Source organism: Podarcis filfolensis, assembly GCF_964270895.1.
Source record: "Podarcis filfolensis genome assembly, chromosome: 3".
Lineage (NCBI taxonomy): Eukaryota > Metazoa > Chordata > Lepidosauria > Squamata > Lacertidae > Podarcis > Podarcis filfolensis.
Window position 1 is genome coordinate 55,881,595 of NC_139606.1, and position 19,514 is coordinate 55,901,108.

At 42.5% G+C, this 19,514-nt stretch overlaps 1 protein-coding gene across 6 annotated transcripts in view; it reads right to left on the reverse strand.

The window, feature by feature from the left end:
• The window catches only part of TBC1D32 (TBC1 domain family member 32), a 65,951-nt gene extending 62,878 nt beyond the window's left edge, over positions 1 to 3,073 (reverse strand). For 5 of the 6 annotated variants that reach the window (XR_014546884.1, XR_014546885.1, XM_083608495.1 and 2 more), the window contains exons 1-2: positions 2,811 to 3,073; positions 421 to 575 (exon numbers count right to left, since the gene is read on the reverse strand). Coding sequence is in view for 3 of the 6 variants with exons in the window: in XM_083608495.1 (XP_083464621.1) it covers positions 421 to 575 (155 nt within the window). In the remaining 3 variants the exon portion in view is untranslated. Of the gene's footprint in view, positions 1 to 420; positions 576 to 2,810 lie in introns of those variants that run through there. The other variant, XM_083608496.1, reaches the window with a different exon arrangement.
• Positions 3,074 to 19,514: the final 16,441 nt, after the last annotated feature.

Sequence of the window (19,514 nt, forward strand, 5' to 3'; positions counted from 1 at the left end):
GTTATTATACATAATGCCACAAAGCAGCCTGCTAGATTTGTACAGATGGCTCAGTATTTTTTTTCATTCCAAAGTATCTTACAATTAACCGCTTGCCCACAGACCTGGGGCAAGCAATAATTCTTTCCATATGAGTAGCTTGGTAGAAACACCCTGTGAATGACAGACAAGCATTTAACTAAGTTGGAAATTGTTTCTTAAAGGCATCTGCAGGATTGTAACATCTCAATTTCTAAAATCAACTGACTTGAACATTATATGTATGAGTACCCGCAATGTTCTAACAACACACTATCAAAAACATTGCTTACTGCCAGTCATCAGCTGCAAAACTGCAGCAGCAAGTTTCCCCACATGGATCAGCAGTCACTATTCAGTTGCTTCAACGATGACACAAAAATAAACTTTCAAAAAAATTACTTGTGAAAATTTTCATCTGTTTCCTCCAGATGTAGAAGAATCTCTTCTGCACACTCTACTGATGGCGCTCCTGTGATTTTTTCTTTGACACTTTGCAGTAACTGTCTGAGCATAGACTGCAAAAGAGCTTCATCTTCACTAGAAAAATGAGACATCTAAAGAAATAAGCATAAACATTGCATTTCTGTAATACTCTAATACACAACTCACTCTAAACTTTTACAGATTTAGACTGAAAGGAAATGAAGCCTAGTAAGTTCTTAACAGAAATATGAGATACAGAAATGTAATTCTAATTTTATATGATTATTATCTGCTGTTGCTGTATTACCTGCATTCCCTAGGCCCAAATTCCTGGTTTTTTCTTTCCTTTACTGCCTTTCTCTCAGGCAGTAGTGACACAGGTAAAAGGAGTGCTATTTTATCATCTTTATTAGCATGAATGGGCCTACAGATATGGCTTTGGGCTGACAATGGATGATCAAGGTCATAAAAAGAAAGTGTTAGGTTTTCTTGGCATCCCTAAATAATTCCTCCATTCTTAGAAATGTGAAATCCATCAAAGTTTGGGGGAGTAAGAACAAGAGGCACTAGGAAATTGATTTTGGGCAGAGGTAGAGACACCTTAATAACTTGTGAGGAACTTAGGGTTTTATCCAACTAAATCGTACTCAAAGAAAACCCATCAAAATGAAGTCAGCTAAGTTAGTCATGCCCATACACGGGGCCACTCTGAGTTTTATTAACATTAGAAATGTAGTACTGAAGACAACTCAGTTAATACTTGAAACTTTCATGGCAAAAGACTTCAGTGAAACTAAATGAATGCTTTATGTATTTTACCACATCAAAAACAATGGCCATACAAATGGAATCATGACTACACCCAAACAAAAGTGAATTCAGAGAAAGAAGTGCCTAGGGAGCAATCTATAGGAAGAGCAGGGTTAGGATCTAGCAGATCTCTGGCTGAGAGTTGCCAGCACGGCTGGGCTACACTGACTTAACTCCTTCCATCCTTGGCTTAGCAAGAGATATACCAGCTTATCTCCCCTGCCCCTGCCATGTTCCTGGAACATCTCACCTGATGGTCTTGGCTCAGCTGGGATGGGGGAGATATGCAAAAGGGTGGTGTAACCGTTTTCAAGGATTGTTTTCTCTCTGCCAGGCTTGGGCCAGCTCAGCCAGAAGTAGCCCCATTAGGCTCTGGTGTATGGTACTTTAAATCAGTTTAACTTGGCACTACTTTACACTAGCTTCTTGTGTATAGGATTGCTTCCCTAATGTCACATTCCTCTGCACCTTGAACTCAGGAATAAATCCTCCTAAACTCTGTAAAGATACTTCCAAAGTAAACATATACAGAATTATCAGGGCCAGATTTAGGCCTGATGAAACCCTAAGCTACTGAAGGTAATGGGGTCCTTTATATGTCCAGCTGTCCTTTGTCAACAATAAACTGTCGCTGTTTTTTGTGTGTTGAATATATGCTATATGGTAATTTATGGACCTAATAGGTATCTAAAGCCATTTGCACATAACAAAATATGCAACCAGTCGATGAAGAATGTAGGCACCCTGTGTATAGAAATGAGCAAACCAGTGATATTTTAGGCAACAGGATAGCAGGCCATTACTTACATCTTAGCACCAAACACTGCTGCTGTACGTAGGTTTTATTTTTATTTTTTTAATCTTTTATTTTGGAACTGTACATTGAGGGTTTTTTTCCCTTTAATTTTTTTGAGGCCCCCAAGAGAGCCCTAAGCTATAGCTTGTTTAGCTTATATGTAAATCCAGCACTGAGAATTATGCAATTAAAAAGTTTACTGTGTACTTAAGATTCCACCAATTTCAATGGGTTTTAGCTGTGAATTGAAAACCATCAACTACCTGCCCTTACATATTCTATGTTTGGGTGGGGAAACCAAGAGCTGGAAGGTTCCGTAATGGGGCAGAAAGGCAGGAAGAAAGGTGCATTGCAAATGGCAATACAACATGGGTAGCTTTAAACCTGAGCGTTGATTTTTCGAGACAGCAGAGTGGCCAGCTGACATGGGAGAGCCAGGTTCAACGGAAGAGTTTCAACAGCTTTTCACAGCAACTTGGTCCGCAGCAGTTTATCAGGTTCCCTTCCACCGCGTTCAAAGCGTCACCCGCAGCGCAAACTCCTACTTTGCGCAAACGGCACCGAAATGAGTCACGGGGCGGCGGAGAGAGCATAGCCGTGGGCGGTGGGACAAGAGCGAGGAGAGACCAGCGTGGAAAGAGCCCGCCCGCGACCCTGCGCTGCCAATCCCGGGGGAGCTCAACTGCCCAAGAAGCGCGCCTCACGGGAGGATGGCAGCTTCAGGCTGCGCGGGATGGGGAGGCGCAGCGAGAGCGCTTACCTTGGGCGAGAGGAGGGCGCTCTCTGCCCTCGGCCGCCGAGGGGCCTAGAAAAGGAACTGGGGCGCTCTCCCGGGAAGGAGCCTCCGGAGCGACGCCCTCCACTCCGGGAGAAAGAGCGAGGGTGGGATTCGCCTTCCAGCTGCTACACAAACCCTCAACTTCTCCCCCGGGCGCGGCCCTTAGCAACCGCCCGCCGCAGCCTCGCTCGCCGCACGGACGTCCCTAGCAACGGCGCCGGGGAGAGATGCGCCGCGCGGAGGTTGCCGGGAAAGGGGCGGGGCGAGCAAGTGAGAATCCCAAGCGCGCTTGATTATTCCAATAAGGGGCTCCCCGCCCACAAGGCGGGGTGCAAAGGCTTGAAGATCCCGTTTGCATTGAAATCAACGTGGCACAGATCGTATTGCATAGCTGCTCCATATTATATGTGTATTGACTTGCTGGCTGCATGTTTCCACCGCCCGTTGACAAGCTCTCCGGACAGCGTACAGTAAATGTTGTTTGTTGAGGCTGCGATCCTATGCTCGCTAGTCCAAGAGTAAGCCCCATTAAATTGAGTGCATGCGGTCTGGCTTAAAAGATAGGCTAGGTTAGGGGGGGAACCCCAGATTGCGTGCCCCTGAACGATTGTTTCAAACCACAGTCTACCTCCATGTTCCCTAACTTTTCCAGCCCCCCCCCCCCCTGGTTGCATAAAGTCACCCCAAGGGACCCCTGCCCTATACAAAGCATTATTTAGAACTGGTTTGCACAACCCGCTGAGGAAGAGGATGACAAATTCAAAACAGTAATAATTCATTCAAAATCCAATTAAAACTAGTTTAATTAATTCAACAAAATTGAGCCTGTGATCATCATTTACACCTCTAGTGCCCTTCTGCCACCCCCTTGCCTTAGTGCCCCCCTAGGTGATCACACTGCCCCCCAGGGAGCAATACAACACATTTTGGGAAGCAATGGGCTGCTTTATGCCCTGGATGATTAAATCCAGTCAAAAGCAACTATGGGGTGCGGCGCTTATCTTGCTTCAGGTCAAGGGAGCCGGTGTTTGTCCACAGACTGCTTTCTGGGTCATCTGGCCAGCATGACTAAACCACTACTGGTGCACGGATGACCATGACGAGCGCCAGAGCACATGGAAACGTCGTTTACCTTCCCACCGCAGTGGTACCTATTTATCTATTTGTACTGGTATGCTTTTGCCACTGCTAGGTTGGCAGAAGCTGAGACAAAGCAACAGGAGCTCACCCCATCACGGGGACATAGCTGTCAACTTTTCCCTTTGCTTGCGAGGAATCCTATTTGGAATAAGGGAATTTCCCTTTAAGAAAGGGAAACGTTGACAGCTATGCACGGGGATTTGAACCACTGACCTTCCGATCAGCATGCCCAAGAGGCTCAGTGATTTAGACCACAGCGCCACCTGCTTCTACAATTTGTTGTAGAATGCAGCCAGTAGAAGTCTTGCAGATTGCACAGGAGGGTCAGCAATTGGATGGCTAACCAAGCTTCCTTTCAGGGACATTTCCCACCATTATCTTTTCATTGAGGCATTCCTGATAAGCTTCCCAGGCATTTCAAGGTTTCCTGGAGCATAGCTTGAAAGTGCTGCTGCTCCATGAGTACAGCTTTCTGTGACCCAGAAGATCACTGCAATTTGTAAAAAGTATTAAAATAATACATTTTTGTGAAAGAGATGCAACATGGTCTCTTGGCTCTGAACGCTGGCTTGAAGAAGAATTCAAGGGGCTTGAATGCTTGCAGACCTTTTATAGAGCTAAAAAGAGAGTGGCTTATCTTGGCCTTGCTTTTTATGAGACTGAAGATACCTATCATCAAAGCAAAAATTGGTGTTGCCCAAGTATGATACAGTATTAGGAACTAAAGAAATTGAAGGTGCCCTATGGCATGAAATCGAAAGCAGCGTATTTTGCACAAGTTTTCCAAAACATATGGAAGATAGTTCCAAATACTATCTACTGCAGGGGTAGCTAATGCATAGCTGTCAACTTACAGATTTGAAAATAAGGGACCAGCAGCCAAAATAAGGGATTTTAGTCAACCAGCAGCCAAATGAAGCCTCAAGCGGTGGTTCCCACAGCGCAGCAACCCGGCAAAGGGGATGCAGCAAGGAAAACCACCGTCAACTCTCCGCTGGGAAGCGCTGAGCAAAGGCGAGTCCCCAGGCAACGCGGCCGATTTGATCGGCACAAAGCATGCAAGCTCCACCCCCCCAGTCATTCTTAGACTCCTTATTGGGTGAGCAACGCAGCCAAGCAGCACAGTTGGAGCCTCCCTCCTCCCTGGCCAGCAGGGAGGGAGTGAGAGGAGCTGCTTCCTTTGAAACCCGGGAAATTTAAGGGACATCATCAATAAGGGACAGCAACGGGAAACGGCGCTGGGATAAGGGACTTTCCCGCCAAATAAGGGACGGTTGACAGCTATGAACTAATGTACCCTCCTGGTGTTTTTTAACTACAATTCCCATCACCCCTCTTTACTGGCCATGCTGAATGAGCCTGATGGAAGTTGTAGCCCTGTCAATACTGGAGCAGTGGAAGTACCGAGGACCCTCTTTTATGTGATCTGCTCTGTCTTGAGTTCCAGTTTTCCAGCAAGAAGACAGTAGCAACAAATTCATTTAGCCATATGGATCCCCTGCCTTCCCTTTGCAAACAGGGAAGGGATCAAGTAGCTTATCCACATCAAGAAAGTAGCTATCTACCACCACAACTAAAAAAAGTGAATTTTACCACCACTTGAAAATGCCTGCTGCAAAAAGTTTTTTGATTACTTTTATTTTTAAGTAATCAAAACTTTTTGCAATGAAGACATTTCAGCTGGGTTTTTAAAAACCCTTCAAAGACACATTTGCAATGCAGTGCAATGATCTTGAAATGTTAAACACACACGCCATAGTTAATCCTGAAGGAGATTCTTTCCTCCTTACAAATGATCGCTAGAAATGTGTCAGAGTAATGCTGCATCATACATATTAATAGATGGAACACTTTTCAGCAGCTGGCTGTTCTAAATAATATAGAGATGCATTACAATTAATACACATCATAGAGAATTATGATGTAGAGCATGTATTATACATAGCTAAGCGTTGTGCAAAGGCTATATCACTTTTAAGAATATTTATAAAGATGTTCTAGTTATTTTGTACCCCAAATAGGCTTAAAGCATTTTCAGTGCTTATCATTGTGGCTGCAACATAGTGGTAATATTGGTATATCCTATTAAAGTGGACTCTTCTGTATGTCAAATCTTTCTGAACATAAAGGTATATATGAAGCTGAGTTCAACTATGTCTCCAATATTATTTACTTTGGTGGACAATAGCTTTCAAGGGCCTCCAAGCAAAGTTTCCCATCACCTGCTACTTAGTCCTTAAAAAAAAAGATATGTCGGGTTGAACCTTGGACCTTCTACATACAAAGGGTGTGCTGTACCTTCCATCTGATTGGGGGTGGGGGGAGCACATCTCAAGAATTTGAAGTGCCTTAGCTTTGTGGAGGCCTCAGCAATTCACTTTTTGCCGACTGAGGTTCAATATTTTATACCCTCTTTAATGCAGAGTGTACCGACAGATGTGAGCATGACTGAGTATTGTGTCTTTATGGTGATTGCTCAGTTTGTCATCCAAACAGAGGCAGAGAAAAATGATGCCATCACTGAATAGGTAAAACTTTGCCTGGTTTAAGTGGACTATCATTTTAGCCAGGGGTCAGCAAACTTTTTCAGCAGGGGGCCAGTCCACTATCCCTCAGACCTTGTGGGGGGCCGGACTATTTTTTTTTGGGGGGGGGGAATAAATAACGAATTTCTATGCCCCACAAATAACCCAGAGATGCGTTTTAAATAATAGGACACATTCTACTCATGTAAAAACACGCTGATTCCAGGACCATCTGTGGGCTGGATTTAGAAGGCGATGGGGCTGAATCTGGCCCCTGGGCCTTAGTTTGCCTACGCATGGTTTTAGCTATATTGGGAGTTTCCTGGACCTCTTTATTCCACATCTCTAACTTTTAATGAAATGCTGTGTGTGCCTCTTTCATTTTGCAAGTTTCCTACTAAATCATTGAATAATTATATTGCTGCTGTATTTCATTCATTAGTCTTCCATTTATGTACCTTATGGTGTTGTTGGGTATTAGATTGCATATAACTCAGATATTTGATTGCATATAACTCAATATAATACCAAGTCACTGATTTTCATCAACTTAACAGATGTCTACATTGTATGTCAAAAGAGCTATAAACAAAAGGTGGCAAATTGTTGTTTTTCTTTAACATTTACTAAAGGAAGAGCAGAACACAACAAATACTCTCATTACAAAGAAATATATTAACCAAAGATCTAGAGACAATACCATTCTTGAACACCATATCCCATATAGTGTTTTTTCAAATTTGAATTTTAAACAGATGGCTTCATTTTATAACACACCATTTGTCACCATATTCTATATAAAGAGAAATAACATGATTAAGTTTCATAGAATGGTAGAGTTGGGAGGGACTCTGATTATCTGTAGTCCAAACCCCTGCAATGCAGGAATATGCAGCTGTCCCATATGGGTATCGAACCTGCAAGAATCCAACATTGTTGCATAGTGTTATCTTCCATACCACTTTTCCAGGAGGCACTACTGAGCTGAATTTGAAAATACCCAAGAATATGTGTGGACACCATGTGAGGTTTAATTTGCAAGGTTTCAGTTGTGCTACTAAGGGAAGCAAACACTAAAATGAAACGAGCGTTGACTAGCCTGCTTTTGATCATTATTGTTCCCTGTTTGGCCAAGGTAATAAATTGTTTTCTCAGTGCTGCCTTACCCAAATCTTTCTTGCAAACAATAAAAAGAGGGGATATGTTCTATCTGATTCATGGTTGTTATGTGCTGGTGTGGTTGCCCAAGAGCAAACAGGCAAGACTCCAACCTGTCTTTTCCAGGCTTTATTATCTGTACAAAACTATTTACAATGCAGAGCGTCAGAAGTCCATGTCTGCTCAGTCGCTAGCAGAATCTGGGAGTGGGCGGTCCTTATACCTTCCCCAGCATAACAGTCTTTGGACCCCCATCCTTCTCCTCCCCTCTCTGCTCGCAAACCTACTGCGCAGAGTGGGTGTTGGCAAAGGGGGACTTGCCTCCCCTCCGTTTTGCTCAGGCTCGGTGTTGCGGCTCTCCCTAGCATCTTCTGGTGTCTGCATCCCTTCCCCACTGAAGGCGGGGCTTCCCTCCTCGCCAGAGGAAGAACTGCTTCGCAAGATCTCCGGAGGCTCCCTGTAACACAACTGCCCTTCCACCTCTCGCCTCTGAGCTGATGGCAGTTCCCTGACAATGGTTATTTACAAAATCAGGTTATTTACAAATCTGTGTTAATTTGTGCAATTTGCAATCTATAAAGTGACAAAACACAGTTGCATACATCTGCTTTTCTAGTTTTTGGTTTTTGTTTTAATGGCACACAAGCAAAACCTCGACCACTGCGATGACAAACATTGCCATAATAAAAAAATTCCTTCCAGTAGCACCTTAGAGACCAACTAAGTTTGTTATTGGTATGAGCTTTCATGTGCATGCACACACGAAAGCTCATACCAATAACAAACTTAGTTGGTCTCTTAAAGTGCTACTGGAAGGAATTTTGTTTGTTTGTTTGTTTTGACTATGGCAGACAAACATGGCTACCTACCTGTCACTAAAACAGTACCATGTTAGCAAAGCCTCAGAATTGGCCTTTTCACATGGAATATTTTTTCCAGGATGCAACTCAGTCAGAGGACTTTCAAGGTACAATGTTAGTAAGACCTGTGAAGCATAATGAGACCTTGACCGTTTATTCTTAAATCTCACTTTTTGGATGATCTAGCGTGCTCAGCTATGTTTATGCACTCAAAACTATTGATCTCTGTTTCTTCATAATTGTTGTCAGATTCAATATGCCCAGATAGCAAGACAGAGATAGCAAGACAATATGCCCAGCTATTCAGCACAGGGACTAAATTTCCAACTGCCTGGATTATCCTTTTCATGCTGTCCTTCCATGAGAGTACATCCCACTAAGCAAAGTGAGTCTTGCTTCTAAATAAAGTAAACATTCATATGATTGCACTCTATTAAAACCAACTGCCTTGCACTAAATCTGACCACCATAATTCTATACGCATTTTTAAAAGGCCATTTTCATTAGAAGGCAATTAAACTTCCATCTATTTCCCAGTGTAAGCGACTACTCTCCAATTCAGGTGATAGTTTGAGGAGAGTTAATGAAGATAGCTTCTTTCTCAAATAAGTTTAAGCACATCTGCTGATTCAATTTTTTTGCAATTAGACTGTTGCCAAATGTATTCCTAAAAGCTGAAATTTAATATGCTATTTCATTGAGAAACAGCAATGGTATTAGAGCTATGGAAATAATATGCTACTGAGTACTTGCTAAAGCAAGAACAACTCTTTTTTTGTTCTTGTATGTAGGGTTGCCAACCACAAGAAATTGATTGCCAATTCTCTTTCCATGCCTAGGTAATATACCACCTAGGCACACCATTTTTTTCTAGCCCTCCAGGTTATGGATAAAAAATCATGTTAAGGGTGCAGTGAATTAAAGTTGTTAGATCTGAAATAGTCTGGTGAACACTAATCTTGCTTCCTCTCCCTACTATCAAACAGGAATTTTACTCATATCAAGTTAGAGTCTATTGTGTCTACAACACAGATAGACAGTATTGTGCCTTCCAGATGTTGGAGCACAACTCCCATCATCCCTGACCTGAAGCTGCTTGGGAATGATGAAATTTGGGTTCCAACAACATCTGGAGGGGACCACCTTGGCTACCCCTGGCCTACACTTGAGTAGCAGCAGCTAATCAGGGTGTCAAGAGTTTTGCTCTTGGTACTTTTAACTGGAATTGCCTGGGATTGAACCTGCAACCTTCTGCATGACAAACCATGTGCTCTTCCACTGAGCTACAGTCCCTCTCCAAGGTTTACCAGCATTTCTTACTCTTCAGTTTAGATCCAATCAGTTTTCGTTGTCATATATGACTATACAAGCTAATTTTAGACATGGATATTGATAATTTAAATATACCATTATTCTCTTGCTTTTTGTGTTTCCACTGGGTTGTGGGGTTTGTTTGTTTTTTGTTTTATTTAAAAAAAAAACATAATCCAAATAATGAAAAAAGAAAATGCATTTTAAAAATAAAAATAATAATTCATTGAAATTCTCATGTCTGGGGTACAGGCTTACTGTACTTTTGAGGTGACCAAGAAGTGTTTGTGAGTGCCCTTTCTTTCATTCTACAAAGGATCTCCCCAGTGCTCTGCACTCTGCAGCCTTCCTGTGTGCCTGTACTCCCTTGAAAGCCCAGGGGGAAACATTGTGAGGTAATTCCTCCCATGGGGCTTTTTCAGATGAGGAAATACAAGAAGACTGCAGAGTGTGGAATACATTTTTTCTTGGAAGTGTGGGGGGATCACCTTTTGGCCACCTCACGAAAAGGTAAACTGAAAACCCCAAACTCACCAAAATATGGAAGCAACCTGAAAATGAAGCAGAAAACTAGAAGCCTCATTCCCAGAGGAAGGAAAACTTTGACAAACATCCTTAGAAATTTATCCCATTATTCAGTGAGGGGCAAATTCCAACCAGATTTTCATAAATGGTTTGCATTGCTTTTTAGCTTTCACAGTGAGCATTCAAAAAAAAGCTTGGATTCTGTCCAAATGTGGGTGCATGCTCAGTAATGGTGCTTTGAATTTATCATATTGCCTCGGGAATTATACATTGGTTTCACCTGGCTTCATAGCACTAGTCATGGCAGTGAAGAACTCTGCAATATTATTTATTTGTCGGTCTAAAGCTCTTCAGTCAAAACCAGCTCCCAGAATGGATTACAAAGATCAATAATAAGATAGTCCCTGCCACCAGACTTGCAATCTAAAATACACAACACAAAAGTTAAAGAGATTAGAAGGGAGGAGGAAAAATACAAATTCAAGAGCAGTACTTCATAGGATGATTGGCTGGAATGAAAAGAGTTCAAAGAAAGGAGGAGCCAAAAATTGCTGGTCCCAGCAATCGATTGACCTTGCTTCTGAAAGTGGCCTCAGTCTGATGCAGCCTGATGGAATGGCTGTTGCAAGATGACAACTGAGGGATACGCGAAGCCTGATGGAACTGTGTCACAGGAATAGCTCCTTCTTCTGTTTTTCCCCTCCCATGCTGCCTGCTGGAATAGCTATTAATAGAAGGCAGTTGGATTATTCCAACTCCAAGCATTTATATAAACATCTAGCTCATTGTATCTCAAAACCTTGGGATGAACAGCAGCATTTAAACAAAATGAAACCCACAGAATAAAATGAGCATTATAGTATAAACCTCCATTTAGCATGTCAATTCACCCCCATACTGGTTTAACCTTATCCATTAAAATTCAGCCTGAACCAGGTTTATCACACTTTTGTTAGTCTGCAGCTTGGATTTTGAGAAGGCTCCAAAAGAAGATGATGCCCACCCATCTGCAGGCTGCCATTAATCCAGTTTTGTTCTGGTTCAATCACAGTCAGTGTGTCGGCATTCTTAGTCCCCCACTGTGAGGGAACCTAATTCAAAAGTCAATGTTTCATTGGGAGTGGAATGTTGTCCTGGGCTCACAGCCAGCTCACATCCTCTTCTGATGTTACTTTTTATTGGCACAGATCTTACATATATGAGCTTTGCTCCCAGACACATTCATGATACGTCTCTGGAGAACAATTTACCTGTAACTTATACCTTTCGAATAATTCTTGGCTGACTTGACTGAAACCCTTTAGGTTTTCCGAAGAGAGTTTTGTCTGCAAACTTGGATAGAGACCTTGCCTAACTTTTTTTGATGGTTCGTTCATTTTCTCTCTCAACATCAGATTGTCATCTTTAAAACTGGATTTGGTATGGTCTGTCTCTTAGGATAATATTAGCAAAAAAAGAATGAAAGTTCAGGTTGTAGAGCACTTTAAGTACAGTATAAAACAATGAAAGTTAACTGTGTTAGCTATTTCACAACTGGGACCTTGCAACAAAATGTTGCTGTGTATCTCTGGTGGATGGATACTACCTGTGACTGACAGGGCTGGGGCGGAATGATAGACAGATATCCCGCCTCTAACTTGGGTCTTATTTAGCCCAGGGGAGACAGGTTCAGCAATTGATGGCAGCAGTGGTAAAGAAAGCAAAAGCAAAGTCAGAAAAAAGGGGCTGCATTGTTTGGGTAGTTGGCCATTACACTTCATATTCAACTGCTTCATTCCTGACTGGCCAGCCATACCCTCCACAGGAAGTCTGCAAGCAGAACCTAAGTGCCACAGCTTCCTGTCCCTCCCTCTGTAATTTCCAGCAACTGGTATTTAGAGGCAGACTAGTGGACACAGAACACAGCCATCATGGCTAGCATACCTACCCTCCATGAAATTGTCTACTCAACTTTTTAAGCCATCCACACCGATGGCCATTGCTACCTCTTGTGGGAGCACATTCCACAGCTGAACATTAACAATAATGTTACTGTGTGAACGTATACCAAAGTCGGGAAGGATGGTAGCTTTTGGCTCATCCTTCATTTGATGGAAGGTAGAGATTGGTGAGCATCCCTTCCGGTTTCTCTGATTCCCATCTCAGCTTTTCCTTGCCTCTGCTTTCACTGCTTTTTATCCTTTTCCCTGCTACCTTACAAGTAGCCACCCCATGTACCTTTCCCAGTTTTATCCCAAGTAAGTAATCTTGGGACAATGTCTAGGGCACTCATCAACTTTGCCTCAAGCTCTTCTCTCAATGTCACCTTCTGTTTATCTGCTTATGTGACATAGCTAGCTATCCCTTTCCTAATAGGCAGCCAGGGAAGGGCTTTGCCTAGTACTCACAGGCCCTCCAGGTGTCCCTATTTTCCAGGGACTTCCCTGATTTAGAGAAGCCATCCTGGTTTCTGATTTGATCCCGGAATGTCCCGCTTTTCCTTAGGATGTCCCTATTTTCACTGGAGAAATGTGGGAGGGTATGGAGTTATCTGACCCCCGAGCCACCTGAAGGCAATCCTGTATACGGAAGTTCTTTTTACTGTTTTATTGTGTTTTTATATATGTTGCAGCCCAGTAAGATGTGTGGGGTATAAATAGTAGAATTATCATTATGGAATGGGACATCCATATTTCCATCAGAGAAATGTTTCAGGGTATGAGCCCAGGGCATGCAAGCTGCCTACAAAAGGAATGGCTGAGACAAATGCATGAAAACCAGATGGTGCAGATGCCAAGTCTTGAAGGAAAATGGGTCTGACTGAGTAGTGTAGAAGACGACTCCTTCTATTAATGTCTTTGGATCCTAAGAGCATGGATGTGAACCAGAATGTAGCCCTTTTTCAAGTGTTATTGGAGACAAATTCAACTCTTAGAAGGCAAGCAGGAATCAACTCATAGCACAATGACCTTTTAGATTGAATGCTGCTGTAGAAGTTTGCATGTCCAAGTCAATGGATGTCTTGCTAATGGCTCCATATATATTTCAACCAGGACCACTAAAATACATCTGTACTTTTCATTCAGCATGAAATACTGCATTGTGAGAGAACAAAGGAGCCACATTGAATCATGTTATTTGGTGGCTTTTTAAAAGCCGAAAAATAAATGACTGACATTCTCCACATTTGACAGCATGTGTCATGCAGCCTGCAGTGCTTTTTTCGATGAGTGCTTTTAAACAGAAACAGAGGTTCTTAAATCCTGCAAAGGGGGGGGGGTAATAAAAACTACTGAAAATCACAGGACAGAAAAGAAAAAATGTTCCAACAAGATGTACAGCTAGTGGATGAAGATGTAACAAGGTGGCTAAAGGATGCTAACCCTTAGTAAATTATCCTGAATATGCATTCTAGAAATTACTGCCAATCAGAAAGTTTAAATCATATATGGCTAGGCTAGGAATTTTGTTAGTTAGATTAAACAGAGCGGCTAGTAAATCTTGCATCATTAGGGGGGTTGTGCATTTACAAGAAGTCCCAGACTCTTTGTTTCTAATCTCCAAAATCTTTACTAAGATTCATGTGTCTAAGAAACATATTTGTGATATTAGTTTTAAATGGCCATTGTTTTGTGTGCATTTATCAGAGGTTGGAATTGATCCATTTACTCTAGAGAGATTCACTGCCTGAACTTAAGAGTTTGACAGCAGGCCCATTCTCTCATCCTCAGTACTTTTAAATTATTAAGCTATGCCCATTTCAAAGGACTAAAACAAATTGAATCTGGCAGATGTTTGTTTCCTATTAAATGGGGAGAAAAGCATGGTGGTGGTTGCTGTGAAATAAATCTCATTTTAAATGGGAAAGCAGTCTGTTTACTAATCCAATACTGCAAGTGCTGTTTATTTATAATTTTTTGTTGCGGGGGGGGGGGGGGGAGAGACCCAGAGGACAGCAAGAATGCAGAATCCTTGGAATCTGTTTTGAAATTGCTGATCATCCAAGTTCCGTGTTCTGTATTAGACACACAATTACCATTGACTGGCAATAGTGTTTAGCTCAGCCTCGGCGGATAGATCTGTCAAGCTGGTGGAGAAATGCTGAGCCGAGTTTTGGAAACCACATCACAGAGCCATTTCCCAAATGTAACTGTGGTTGTTGCCCAACAGTCTGAAGAAGTGAGAGAGAACAAATGGAAGCATGAAATCAGAGTAACAGATGCGTCCATAAGGCGCAGAATACCAAGAGAAATAGGACAGAGAAACTAAGCAATTGTGAAGTCACGCTTTATTCGTCGTTTCTAACATCTGTTCGTGTAGGCTTGGGAAAACACTGAAGGTAAAGAATGTAAGCTTTCGGTGTCATTTGGACTTGACAATTAAACACTGAAACTCAGGAAGAGCGAGATGACTATTGCACAACTTTCCATAGTTCTGTATATGCCCTACAGCAGGGGAGGGGAAACCTCAAGCACGGGGACCAAACACAGACCTCCATTTCTCTCAGTCTTGTCACTGGGAGTCTCCCAAGCTTCACCTTCTCCCCAGCCACATTCCCTCTCCTAAGGTTGCATCCCTCACCAGGCCTGCTTTGCACCCTCTTCGGGTTTTCCCTGGTTAGAATGTGTGCTTGAATTCTGGTAATGCTTTTTACTTGCCTGGATGCAGAAGGGTGTGCAGATGTCTGTAGAAACAAGTCTAAAATTTACATTGTTGCTTTGCCTTTTACGGCAAGCCCCACCCACCCCTGGCAACTGGCTCCCAGATGAGTGTGCAGCCCTTGGGCCAAGAATGGTTCCCCAGTCCTGACCTATAGTAGTATATTTGTTATGTTCCATTCCTGGTTTCTGCACCATTTTTTAAAAAAATGAAAACCAGAACAATGGGTCTTGAAGTGTCATTCAACTACACAGTGGCTTTCAGGTTGAAAGCAGGAGGGTTGCATCCAGTGGTGGCTTTCACTAGCAGAAGTGTTTCTGCATGCCCATAGTCTGGTCCTCCATTTTCACCCATCCCACCACCAGCAATGGCAGCCCCCTCTTCCAGCCTTTCTCAACCTTGTTTCCATCAGCCCTAAGCACCTGTTTATCATATTCTCTGTACCTTATCCCATTCTGTTCCAGAGGGTCCCACAACCCTCAGAAGAAGCTCTTGGGAGACACATGGTGCTGCATTGGGTAGGTGGGATCAGCAGAAATCAGATGGTCCAGTTTGCGCAAATGGAAATGCTTCTGTTCGCCCAGAGTCATCACTGGATACTGCATAGAAACTTAGAACTGGATTCAGCCTTTTCAGAGGAACAACACATAGTATCTAACCCAGATAAGGATGGGTAACCAGGCTCTTGGCTGAATATACCATATGACCTTTTAAATGTGTTTGTGGGAGAAGGGTTAATGAGTTTTGTTTTTATTTATTTTCCTGTTACGTATTCCCCCCCCCCCCCAATATTGTATTTTTATGTCGTGAACTGCTCTGTGATCTTCAGATGAAGGACAAGATAAAAAAATGAATAAATAATAATAATAATAATAATAATAATAGTATTTTAGAATGGTGACTGTTCTGAAACTCAGTAGGTATTATGAGTTGAGTCCAGACTTAGTCATGCTTACAACAGACTCGCTCAAATCAGTGCATTGTGTCCAACTAACTTTTATTGAGACAGACCCCAAAAAATTAATGGGCTTACAATAGTCATGCCCATTAATTTCAGTACATCTATTTGAGTAGGACTGAGACTGGATACAACCCAATGGTTTTAACTTAAGTCTCATTGATTTCAGTGGATCTACTGTAAGCATGACTAGATTGAAGCCTTTGCTGCCTGACTCCTTGTTTCATGATGATGATGATGTTCTCAGGTACCTTCTAGATTTCAAAACAAAAAACACATTGTTATCCATCAATGAACACATCTCTCCTTTGTTTACCTATAGGGCAGTATGTGTGCAATAAAATGTAGCATGATGATTTATTGCCACCTCGATCATAATCTCATTGTGAACTTCGATCATCAGTCAACCAACCATTTGTGTATCTCTACACTTTCAAATTAGCCAGATTGATTGCTTGGTTAAAGTCGCAATGTGAAATCATGTAAGATCCTGCTTCTAAATTCAATTAGATGAAATTGCCTATAAAATAAGTACACAGTTGCCCTTCAGGATCTGTCTCCGCATGTGCAGAAGGGCTAAAGCGATAGGTTTGGCCACTGTCCAGCTCCAGCAGCAATTCTAAAGCCATACAAAACTGAAAATGAAGAAAGCATACTACTGCTGGCTCCATCTTTGCATATATGGGTATATACACACACACACATTCACACACACAGGTGTTATCATATCTGCATATTATAAATACAGGGACGCATGTGGCACTGTGGTTTAAACCACTGAGCCTCTTGGGCTTGCTGATCAGAAGGTCGGCGGTTCAAATCTGTGCAATGGTGTGAGCTCCCGTTGCTCTGTCCCAGCTTCTGCCAACCTAGCAGTTCAAAAGCATACCAGCACAAGTAGATAAATAGGTACCGCTGCGACAGGAAGGTAAACTGTGTTTCCTTGCACTCTGGCTTCTGTCACGGTGTACCGTTGCACCAGAAGCGGTTTAGTCACGCTAGCCACATGACCCAGAAAGCTGTCTACGGACAAATGCCAGCTCCCTTGGCCTGAAAAGCGAGGTGAGTGCTGCAATCCATAGTCACCTTTGACTGGACTTGACTGTCCAGGGATCCTTTACCTTTACTTTTTATGTATTATAATTACATGCTCCAAAATTCTATCCTTTGTAGCTTAGATACATCATATTAAAAGCTTTATCTTCCTAGATATCGTTTTGCACTGATTAGTTTAATGTAAATCACGTAAGTATTTTGAACAAGCCTTTTTTTACATGTTTTACATTTAATAGAATTTAATTTTAAAACGTATTTTATAAGTAAATGCATACTTACTCACTGGAGAATGTACTGCTTTCAAGGCAGCATTCTTTGTTTTTATCAGATAATGTTGTTTCTGTTTTCTTAACGAAAGTGGATTATTTGAAGTGTAAAAACTGCCAGTAGCTTTAAAAATAACATTTTCTACGATTTATTTCATGATAATAGACATTCACAACCTTTGAAAAAGTTAGAGTCAAAGACTATTTTCCACAGCTTCTATTTAGATACATTTTCAAATAATGATTAATTATTTGCTTTGATTTTTTTAAAAAAACCACAAGCAACAAAAATCCAAAGAACAGAAGATAGAGAAATGCCCTATTGATCACCTTATCTGTCACTTTTTTCAACAGAAGTTTGTTTATAGAGTGTGGCTTCAAAAGATTACACTAACTGAAAAAAGAATCTCATGGGATGTTTTGTTTTATAAATCCAGGTTCAGAGTTGTTCATGATCCTGTTATTTTCTTGGTAGGTAATCTGTTGGAGTAATTGTTTACTTTTTATTCTGATCCCCTCAGCAATATATGATGATGTTCTGAGATGCTCAGATAGCAAATGCATCATTCAATTTTCCTTTGAGAAAAGGTCACAGCACTTGGGGCTTTTTATTTTAGAAAAAAAGGCAGGGGGCATGATAGATTTGTATAAAATTATGCATAGCGAGGAGAAAGATAAGTTTTTCTCCCTCTCTCATAAAGTTAGAACCTAGCGCCATTCATTGAATCTAAATGTTGAACAATTCAGGACAAAGAGATGAAGTGATGGCCACTAAACTGGGTCGCTTTAAAAGAGGATTAGACAAACTCATGGAGGTTAAGAGTTTCAATGGCCACCGGCCACAATGTTTTCCACTGAGCTTGGAAGTGGTATTGAATTGGGTGGCGTTCCTCCACCCATCCCTTGCATCCTCCAGCAGTAGAGCTTCCCCTCCTGCCTGCTGAAATCACTGCTGTTGTTGTTTAGTCGTTTAGTCTTGTCCGACTCTTCGTGACCCCATGGACCAGAGCACGCCAGGCACTCCTGTCTTCCACTGCCTCCCACAGTTTGGTCAGACTCATGTTTGTAGCTTCGAGAACACTGTCCAACCATCTCGTCCTCTGTCGTCCCCTTCTTCTTGTGCCCTCCATCTTTCCCAGCATCAGGGTCTTTTCCAGGGAGTCTTCTCTTCTCACGAGGTGGCCAAAGTATTGGAGCCTTAGCTTCACGATCTGTCCTTCCAGTGAGCACTCAGGGCTGATTTCCTTCAGAATGGAGAGGTTTGATCTTCTTGCAGTCCATGGGACCCTCAAGAGTCTCCTCCAGCACCACAATTCAAAAGCATCAATTCTTCGGCGATCAGCCTTCTTTATGGTCCAGCTCTCACTTCCATACATCACTCCTGGGAAAACCATGGCTTTAACTATACGGATCTTTGTTGGCAAGGTGATGTCTCTGCTTTTTAAGATGCTGTCTAGGTTTGCCATCGCCTTTCTCCCAAGGAGCAGGCATCTTTTAATTTCGTGACTGCTGTCCAACCATCTCGTCCTCTGTCGTCCCCTTCTTCTTGTGCCCTCAATCTTTCCCAACATCAGGTCACTGCTGGCAGCAACCAAATGAAAGTCCCAAAACAGGTTGTCCCAGGGCAGGAAGGGTGAGAGACTGAGTCCGCCCATAATCCCTTGGATCCACATCCCTTGGATCCCCAACTGCCATCAAATCTTGAAACTAGGCCTGATCCAAGCCTAATCACTGCACTAGCTCCAGGCTGGCACAGTGATTTGCCTCCCCCCACAACCACCACCTCCAACCCTGGCCAGGGACCACAGCAGTGCTGTGAACATGGCAGTAGTTCCACTGCTCCATTAAGCACCCCCTCTCCCTAGGCAGCAGCCAGGGGTTGGATTGCACCCTTAGCCTTGTATTGAAAGCAGCACTAAGCAACTGTTCGACCAGTGCAAGGATCAGTGCCAGATTTACGTATAAGCTAAACAAGCTACAGCTTAGGGCCCCACTCTCTTGGGGGCCCCAAAAAAATTAAAGGGAAAGAAAACTGGATGTACAGTTGCAAAAAACCTACATACAGCAACAGTGTTTTGTGTTGCATAGGCTCCTATGACGTAAGTAATGGGCCCTGCCTGCTAGCCTGCTCCCTAAAATATCACTGGTTTGCTCATTTCTATATATAGGGTGCCTACATTCTGCATGGACTGGTTGCATGACAACGTATGCAAATGGCACACATCTAGATACCTATTAGGTTCATAAAT